General features: G+C 42.0%; 1 protein-coding gene across 1 annotated transcript; it reads right to left on the bottom strand.

Annotated features, from left to right (window-relative positions):
* Nucleotides 1-3,696: 3,696 nt before the first annotated feature.
* Nucleotides 3,697-5,446, bottom strand: LOC112174864. The gene is made up of 3 exons (XM_024312697.2): nucleotides 5,292-5,446; nucleotides 4,130-4,237; nucleotides 3,697-4,003 (listed from the first exon to the last, which is right to left on the bottom strand). Exons 1-3 carry the CDS (start codon nucleotides 5,352-5,354, stop codon nucleotides 3,794-3,796), a joined length of 381 nt encoding a protein of 126 aa, XP_024168465.1. The 5' UTR covers nucleotides 5,355-5,446; the 3' UTR covers nucleotides 3,697-3,793.
* Nucleotides 5,447-10,025: the final 4,579 nt, after the last annotated feature.

Below are 10,025 nucleotides of genomic sequence, written 5' to 3'. Positions count from 1 at the left end.
TCCATATTCATTGATATCCAAAACAGAGTTCCCAAGATAACATAAATAGCTTACAAAAGATGTTATCAACTGAACACTGTAGACAGCTGTCCTAGCTAAGACAATGGGATCTAACAGCTGGACTAACCCATAAAAGAAACTGGTGGACTAAACAGGGAGAAGTACTGTGGTGAACAGTGATTGATCCTATCAATTCCTCCCTCCTTGAGTTGGGGCCTGACCTCAGGCACCGAAAGTTGGAAAACGAGCTTTGATGTTGCGGGCATCTTCCCACGTAGCATCTGCAGCAGGGAGTCCGTGCCTCTGCACTAACCATTGAGTAATGTTACGTTTCTTTTTCCTGATAATTGCCATGTCGAGGACACGTTCCGGTCGCCATAAGAGTTCACCCTTATCATCAAATTCTGGTACAGCAGTTGTGAGAGGAGTTCCCTCACCAATTCTTCTCTTGAGAAGGGAAACATGAAAAACAGGATGTAAGCGACAATTAGGAGGGAGAGACAACCGATACGCAACTTTACCCATGCGAGCTTGAATTTGAAAAGGGCCATAGAATCTTGGTGCTAGTTTATGGGATGGATGCTTCAACAGTGACCGCTGCCTATTAGGATGTAGCTTTAAGAATACCCAGTTGCCACATCAAATTCCCTTTCAGTGCGATTGCTATTTGCTTGTTGCCTCATTCGGTTTTGTGCCTGCTGAATGTGTAGTTTGAGTAGTTGAAGCAGTTCATCCCGAGACTTGAGCGCACCATCTACCGCATTGACTGAAGTAGAACCAGGAAGATACGAAGATATTGCTGGTGGGGGAGTGCCATAAACTGCTTGGAATGGTGTCATTTTTATGGAGGAATGATAAGTGGAGTTGTACCACCATTCTGCACAATGCAACAATGTACTGAGATAAGGCATGCTTGAGATATTTGTTCCAGACTGTCAAACACCGGAGCAAAGATAGCCGCGATTGAGCACAATTCAGGACGCCTCAAGAGTAAATCAGGAACTGTATTCAAACTGCCAGGTCTGTACTTGATTGAATAATGGTAGCCCATGAGTTTAGCAAGCCACTTGTGCTGCGAGGGTGTTGATATACGCTGGTCCAAGAGATGCTTCAAGGTCTGGTGATCGGTGATGATGGTGAATTGATGGCCCAAGAGATATGGGGGCCATTTGTCAATGGAGTGCCAGATGGCGAGCATCTCCTTGTCATACACCGATAGTAGCTGATTTCGAGCAGAGAGAGGCTTACTCAAGTATGCAATTGGGTGCCTACGCTGCGAGAGGACTGCCCCTATACCCAATCCACATGCATCTGTTTCTATTGTGAATGGAAGAGAGAAATCCGGCAGTGCCAACACCGGAGCCGTCATCAAGGCTTGTTTGAGCGTCTCGAAGACCGTTTCCGCTGCTGGGTTCCTCTTGAAACTGTCGATTTTAAGCAATTCGGTGAGAGGCTTGGCTGTGATGCCGTAATGCATGATAAATCGGTGATAATAGCCTGTGATGCCCATAAATCCGCATAAACCCCTCGAGAGTTGTGGGCTTGGACCACTCTTGAATGGCTTGGACCTTGGTTGGATCAACAGCAACACCTTGGGATGATATGACGTGGCCCAAATAGTCTACTTGGGCTGCGAACAAACACTTGGACATCTTGACCTGTAGAAGATTGGTACGAAGCAAGGAAAATACTTCTTCAAGGTGAGCAATGTGAGAGTGTAAGTTAGGACTATATACTAAGATGTCATCGAAAAAGACTAATACACTCTTGCGTAAAAGTGGTTTGAAGATTTGATTCATCAATGCTTGGAATGTGGATGGTGCATTTGTAAGCCCAAATGGTATTACTAGAAACTCAAAATGGCCCTCATGTGTTCGGAAAGCCGTCTTATGGATATCCTCTTTGGCCATTCTTACTTAGTGGTACCCGGATCGTAAGTCGAGTTTTGTGCAGTATGTAGCACCATGTAGCTCATCTAGAAGTTCATCGACCACCGGAATGGGGAAACGATCTTTAACCGTTGTCGCATTTAAGGAACGGTAATCTACACAAAACCGCCACGTACCTTCCTTCTTTTTCACTAAGAGCACCGGGGATGAAAAAGGACTAGAGCTAAGGCGGATCAACCCTTTGGCCAACATTTCGGTGACTTGTTTCTCAAGCTCGGTCTTTTGAGAATGTGGATAGCGGTAGGGTCGGACATTGATTGGGTTTGTGTGAGGGAGAAGATTGATGCGGTGTCCATTCTTTCAAGTATCCAAGAGTAGAAAGCTATTACAAGAAACGATGTCTCTCCTCTTCCAGCTTTCTAGAGGCCAGCGAAAGTGCATGGCGTGTGCGCTTGGACTTCGACCCTTCCTCCTCTCTAGCTGGCGCTTCCCAGTCACATTTGCCGCTGCCTCCTCCATCGTAACCACCATAACACTGGCTGTGTTGCCTTGTTCCTGAAATTAAAGTCTTTTCCATCTCCTCCCTTGCCCTCGAACTCTCCACTCCTCTCGTTAAGGTCTCCCCATCATTCTCCGCTGCATTATTCAAACGCCTCCAGTAGGCCACCGGCCTCCTCCCCTTACCATCAATGCCCCAGAACCTGGGCTCCAAGAGGCCAGGAGATGATGGAGTTGAGGAGTAGGCGTGGAACATTATAGAAGGCAAACCATTCATGCCCCCTCCGCGCGACTGCGTTGCCCCATTTGCGCCTTCATCTGGTCCAGACTCTATCCCTGGTAATATGGGGCACGCTGCACCACATGATTTAGAGAGCCACAATCTTGGCATTGTCCCACAAGCTTCTCATAACGGAAGGACAACTCTAGGGTTTCAGAAGTCAAATCCCTAAACTTCCGACTCAACCTCACAGTCTTATTCACGCATATAGCAACATGGACTCGAGCTCACCCCTCCCACAAGCCCTGTCGATCCATTTCCAGTACCGTACCAATCATTTCTCCGATCAACCACATCGGTGCCCGCGTAAGAAAGGCCAGGGGCAGTCCATTAATTCGGATCCAGATCCTGATATGGTCCAATGGGACGTTGGAGATGGAAGATCTCCCATCGCAGTCATTCAAGAATTCGTGAGCCCTGTTGAAAGTCGATGAGCCGCCTTTCTTGATTCGTAAAATTACCCCAGCGTTGCTGAAGATGAATAGGAACCTTCCCGCAGCGTTCCTTATCACGTAAGCTAATTTAATATAATAATAGGTTGGCTCCATATATTTGCAGAATACTTGATTCAACCCAATCTCAAGTTATTTTGCGATTGGGGTGCTCCCGAGCTAATTTACGACTATGGGATTGAAGATTGTTGAACCGATAGACTCCAACCCCAGTCCTTTAGAGGTCCTCACTTCGATGATAAGCTGTACGCGGGCCTCAGTAAATTTCGACCCTCGATGCTAATACGGGCAGACATTGGCCACTTCACACCCACGATGTTATTGCAGCCTTCAAAGGTGTGAGATGTCAAGTTTACCTAGTTTTGGCCGGTTTATAGGGTCATTTACAATCGGTTCATCCCATGAATTCTTGAAAAGGATTGGCATTCACCAGTCTTTCTGGGACATCAAGGGGATAGGAATTTAACTTTAGCTGCTGTGTGTTTCTGGATCACAGCAAGCAACACATTTGACTTTCCCTTTGGAACCCTACTCCCCAGGTTGCAAAGACAAATCATAATTCAAAACCACTAGGGGATAGAGATGAAGACTATATATGGTAGTCATTATGAATACTGTGCTTTTTTTTATTTGGTGGATTAAACAAACATGTAAAAAATAATATCCTGAATTTCTTAACTGAAACTTTTCCCTTTTGCTTCTGGGTTTGATGCTGTGAAAGTGCGCCGTTCATCAGCACTAGCAGTAATGACCGGCATCCATACATCAGCAGTACCACTCAATAGTGACTTGACCTGAGGATCTGAAGCCATTGCTGAAGATATCATTTCATCTACATCATCCAACTTTGCAGATAATTCATCCAATTCCTTGGCTATTTCCAGCTGCACATAATGAATGGAGACAAAGACCTTTACTGCTTATTCATAAATAGAGAAAATATACAGAACTGTATTGATACTTAACACGTATAATTTGTGAGTGAATTATGCACTTGGACTCAAAACTACCTCGTCAAGATGCTGAGTTGACTTTGAGGGAACTTTGGTAACCTCTAATCCAAGGGCTTCAATTTTTGAACGCAATTCAACTTCTTCTTGATTGGTCAATGCTTCCACCTGCATCATAGAAGTTATTGACACGTTATTTTCAGGGAAGGAACAATAGGAAAACGTTCAGGGTAGGTTCAAAACAGCAATGCCAACCAAGACAAATACACAAGTGGGATTCAACTTAGAAGGATATACACAAACACAATCTTCAAAAGAGGAGTTTGAAAATGTTATTCTTCTGATTGAACATTCCGACTACGTACTACCCAAAAAACTGCCTGCATCGTGTTTTCTATTTCGTATGAACTGCAAAACTTCATTATAGTCTTTCACATTATATTATTACGAAGGACCATCATTCTACCATTAACAGATACACCCCATAGCAAATAACATGGGTCCAGATATCACGAAATAATACCGAATATTTGCAACTTTTTAAGGGTTTAGCTGAAGAGGTGTATCTATAATTTTCCCTAAAACCATGAAAAAGTGATGTGGGCTTCAGTGACCTTACGTACTAGCAAGCATATCATGAAAATGCTTATTCCCCAGCAATGGTTGCTCCAACAGCGACATGATCTGTATTGTCCATTAGATTAGAAAGCTAGGCCAGTCAGTCTGTCCTACCTGCTTCTCAAACACCTATAGAAAAAGGCACTGAACCTCGGTTTCATCTTCAAATGCACAACCATAACTTTGGCTTTAGGACTTGAGAGTCTCATCTTTTGCAATGAATTAATAAAATGTTGCTTGACGAACAGGAAGAAAAAATGTTTAGCACGTGGCCCCGAAGAGATATGCATCAATTTAACAATAGAACATGACATTTGTATAACAGTGCAGACGGGCATGATCGTGATTGTCTATCTCTTTCTTCCTAAGCATAACAGCAGAGGGTTATGCACCTCAAGAACCAATAAAAACTAGAAATAATGAACGGGTATCAGGATTCTACTTTCTCTCTATCAACCTAAAAAAGGCTTGTAAAACACATTTGTCGAAGACCCAGATCATAAATTTCAAGAAAACAAGCATACCCAGATGATTGTCAACCTCATAATTGTGAAAGCTGAATAAATCAGGAAGAATAAGATGAAAAAAAAGAGGTGGATAGAACCTGGTGGAGGAGACCAGAGAGTAGGTGGAACAATTGGGCATCTGGCTTCCCTTCCTCTGCCATTCTCGTCTTCGCTTCCCTTCCGAGCTCCTTTTTTGGCCCTTCTTTGGTTTGTCCCCTTTTCGATTGAGAACAGTTTCTTATAGTTTGAGTTTTTATTATTATTATTATTTTTTTATTTCACAGAATTTTGGTCAAGATGTTGAAAAGATTGAGAAAATATCTATGGATATAGAATTAATTAATTATTATTATTAATTTTTTTTTTTGAAATGAAAGACGATAATCAATGTATTAAATGATATTGAGGAGTGCAATGCAATGATGTAAATGAACATCGTAAAAAAAAAAAAAATTGTAAATACATAGCAAAATGCATAACCGCATCTATCAAAAGGTAACAAGAACCGATCAGTGTTTTTTTTTCGTTCACAGCACGCTCTAGGGTTTAGAAAAAGTTTTCTCCTCTTCGTCAGGCAGTGCGTCCTCGGGCGTTGTCGTCAAACGGGCTACCTTGTTTGTCTGCGTTTGGTTGAGGAACTGGTGTCCTCAATTGTATGGGGTTCGATTGGAGAGAGGTGGTGGAGGAGTTCATAGTCGTTGTTGGGTGGAGGCTCGGTTCTGGTTGTGGTACGTTATCGCGGGGCTTTCCTGGGGTCACCGGTTTGGGTCTGGTGTGGAGGTCCAGTGCAGGCGGAATCGGTGGGTTCTTGGGGGAGCTTTTCTGGGTTGGATCTGTGGGTAATTCAAGATATGATCCAGGGAAGGAGGACGCCTAGATTGGAAGAGCTCAGGCTGGAACAAAGGCGTAGCTACACACGGACTCCGTTGGGCTACAGTCCACCCCAAATTTTGAAAAAAGAAGAAGTAATTTATAGCTTAGTTTTAGTTTAAAAAATTAAATATTAAAAAGTAGCCCACCTCAAATTTCTAAAGTTAGCCCATATGTTAATTTTTTTGGGTCATATCTATGTTATTTTTTGGCTTGAAGTACTTGATTGTGTTTTATTTTCTATTCTGCTTTAAGAGACATATTCGCATAAAAAGTTTGCTTTGCTTTTTTTAGGTAAATTAGGTCAGAATAAGAGTTGGCTGAGAATTATGATACAAATTCAATAATTAAAGATTTTTGGTTATATTCAAGAGTACAAAATAAAATTTGAGTAGATATGTTCTTTTGTCTCGAGGCTTTTGTTATCGAAATTCTATCAAATGTTATAATGTTGATTTTTTTGGATCAGTTAGCTATTTGATTATATGTAATTAATATATGATGTGGTTTAATTTAAGGAAAGAATAAAACATGTTACTAGTAAAACTTAGGGAAAAAAAGATTTAAACATTAGTAAACTTTCATTAAATTTTTTTTAGCCCACCCTATTTTAAAATTCTAGCTCCGCCATTGCGCTAGGAAACACAGGCAGTGGAATTACTAGGTTGTTGGAGAGCTGGCAATGGTGTGACTGTCTTAGGGCGTCCAGGTTGACAGAGCATTGACGGTGGCAACCCGTCACAGGTGGTGGTGCGACAGGGGCTGGGGATTGTTGGGTGAGATTGTATTAGAGTTGGGCTGGGTTTGGCGTGATGGCTATGTTCTCCTTGCTGCTTGGGCTTGTGTTTCAGGCCCTAGCCAAACTGTTTTTTTCTTTACAGTTTTTAATTATTTATGTTGTTTAGTTTTGTTGCGCTTTTTGAGAGAAATAAGTCCCTACATTAGTTGTGTTGGGCTAGTTGGGCTTTGTGCCTGTATGTGCACTCAAAGTGCCTTGTCTACTCTAGATAGATGGCGAGTTCCTTGCTTCGTTAAATGGTCGCTACCGCGTAGTGACAGGGTGAAGCTACGTGTCGTCGGATGTATCTTCCGGCGGCAACATAGTAGAAAACTTGTGCTTTTAGTAATTAGAGAAAATTTTATAAATAGTACCCCATTTAAAAGTCATTCATCACTTTGATACATCAATTTCAAAAACTATCATATTAGTATCCAAACATTAAAATTCACATCATTTTAAGTACATGTCGTCTATCAACGGTGTTAAACTCTATTTTTGTTGGGCTATTTTCGTCACTCCAAGTCTCAATTTTTTTTTTTCTTCCACTCCACAACTATCATCTTTCTCAGCTGTTCTTGAGAGACTGAGATTATATAACAGTGAGGAGAGAAAATCAGAGAGGGTGAGAGGGATGCTATTCAATTTTAGTTTGGAAGTATTGTCTCTGCCATCGCTACGATGTCCTACTCCGGAAGGTCAAGGTACTACCCCTCATATTACAAGGAGTCAAGGAGGGAACTTGAGAAACACTTTGCATCAAAGGGAAGAGTGATTGATTTCCATCTAGTGGTCGATCCATGGACAAGAGAATCTCGTGGATTTGGATTTGTTACCATGGATTTTTTTTTATGTTGCTGTGTTTGATTTGGCTAAGTTTCTGGCTTTTGGTTTGAATTCTTGTTTTGCTTTCTGGGTTTTTGGTATCGCATAGATTTTGAGAGAGAGAGAGAGAGAGAGAGAGAGAGTAATGGCTGACGAATCTCAGAAACCCAGGAGCCCCGGTGGCATTTCCTGACCCCTCTGAACTTCTTTGATTGTACCATATGATTCATTATTGACAGTATGTTAATTAACAAAATTCTTGTGCGACCATGCTATCATGAAACTGTTACCATATAATCAATAACTATAAGACTTAGACCCGCAAGACATAGAGATTCTAACAAAGTATGTTGAAATTGTGTAAATGAAGATGTGGGATAGTTTGTTGAGTACAATATATATGGCATAGTATAATATATATGGCATGGAATTAATGGATGTTAGGAGGAAAAGAAGAACAGATAGCTGGAGTGAAATTATTTTGTGATTAAGTGGGGAAGAGGAGAAAAAAAAAAATTTGAGAACATGAAAAGACAAAATTGTCTATGAAATAGTTTATGTTAGGGTACTTGACCAAAAGCCCCAAAATGAACCAAAGTTATCCCACTTATCCCAGCAACAGATTTTTATTCCCACTAACCCAATTTAAAGAGAAATGACAACTTTGCCCTTCACCTAATAAAAAAATTACATTATGCCACTCGGTCTTCTCTCCTCTTTCTCCACGCTGCCAGTAACCCCTCTCTTCTCTCTCTTTCTCTCTCTCCCCCTGATCTCCACTTTCGATTTCTTTCTCTCTGCGATCGCCGCGCAGGAGATGCAGTCCAAGCCTGAAGACGACGAAGAAGCTCCGATTGGAGCTCCAGCCACTCGGACGTTCTCGTTGTCGTTCGATTGTTCGCCGATCTCGAGCCTCCGCAGCCTCGCCGTCGTTGTTGTTATTGTTCCGGCACTCGCTATTATCCCTCTCACTAGATCTGCGTCGGCGTACTCGTCGAAATCAGTTCTCGGAAAACGGAAAGTCAACAGCATCAACGTTAGGGACCATGGTGGCCGGAGCGCAGTACCTCACGACCTCAAGAACCACCGAGTGCGTGTACCTCATCCACGTTAGCTGGTCCGCCGTGATCAGTTCCCGGACCTTGGCAAGAATCTCCGGGTGCGACTCGAGCGACACCACCGCCCACAGTAGCGACGATGTGGAGGCATCTTGAGCAGCAAATAAAAAGAAGAAGAAGTCGACTCCGACTGCAACAGGAATGGAGAAGAGGACATGGGGGCCCAGAGCTTTTCATTGGGTGCCCAAATCAATTTCTCTGTTTTTTTTTGGGTAAAATGGTGCAGAATGCCCAGAAAGAAAGAAAAAATGAAGGAAAAAAAAAGTTCTATTGGGCCATTGGGGTAATAGACATCTGTTAAAGCGTCTATTGTGGGGTAATAGACATCTATTGGGGGGCAATAGACGTTTTGAGTTGATGCATTGGGGGGCAATAGAGTTTTCCCAAGATCCCTCGTCTCAAATTCGAACTTCAAGTAGCTCGCGGTTTCTCTTATTTCATCAAGAGTACCTATTACGTTTATATCATCGACATATACAGCTACAATTGCAAATCCGGAACTTATTTTCTTTATGAATACACAGGAGCACAATTCATCGTTCTTATATCATTTCCCAATCAAGTAGTCATTTAAACGGGTAGACCACATCAGCTCGGATTGTTTCAATCTGTAAAATGAGCGTTTCAACATAATTGCAAACGCACTCCGTGGTTTAGAGTCACTTGACTTGGGTAATGTTAGGCCATCAGGCACTTTCATATATATATATATATATATATATATATATATATCTAAATCAAGATCCTCATAGAGATATGCAGTAACCACATCCATGAGCTGCATTTCCAGTCCTTCAGAAACTACCAAGCTAACTAAGTAGTGGAACGTTATAACGTCCATTACGGGAGAGTATGTCTCCTCGTAGTCAATTCTAGGGTGTTGTGAGAAACCTTGCGCCACAAGGTGAGCCTTGTAGCTCAGGACTTCATTCTTCTCATTACGCTTTCTGACAAAGACCCATTTATGTCCTACAGGCTTTACACTTGGTGTGGGTAGCACTACCAGACCAAATACCTGTCTCTTTGCCAGAGAATCTAGTTCTACCTGTATTGCTTCTTTCCATTTAGGCCAATCTGCTCTTTGTTGATATTCTGCAACAGAGCGTGGTTCGATATCATCGTGCTCTATGATTTCTTGAGCAACAGTGTATGCAAATATATCATCAATGTGTATGAAATATCTTTCTATCAACTTATACGCACTCTCATAATCCTTTGAGATTTCTTTGTTCTCTGGAATC

The sequence above is a fragment of the Rosa chinensis genome, chromosome 1 (assembly GCF_002994745.2).
Source record: "Rosa chinensis cultivar Old Blush chromosome 1, RchiOBHm-V2, whole genome shotgun sequence".
In the NCBI taxonomy this organism is placed as follows: domain Eukaryota; kingdom Viridiplantae; phylum Streptophyta; class Magnoliopsida; order Rosales; family Rosaceae; genus Rosa; species Rosa chinensis.
Note: the sequence above shows the minus strand (reverse complement) of the source record. Positions and strands in the feature narration are given on the sequence as shown.

Excerpts from the sequence above, each read along its gene's own strand:
- LOC112174864 (XM_024312697.2), bottom strand. The coding sequence starts at position 5,354 with ATGGCAGAGGAAGGGAAGCCAGATGCCCAATTGTTCCACCTACTCTCT. Across the intron at positions 4,238-5,291 it reads TCTCTGGTCTCCTCCACCAG|GTGGAAGCATTGACCAATCA; the intron begins GTTCTATCCACC and ends TCTATGATGCAG. Across the intron at positions 4,004-4,129 it reads CAACTCAGCATCTTGACGAG|CTGGAAATAGCCAAGGAATT; the intron begins GTAGTTTTGAGT and ends CATTATGTGCAG.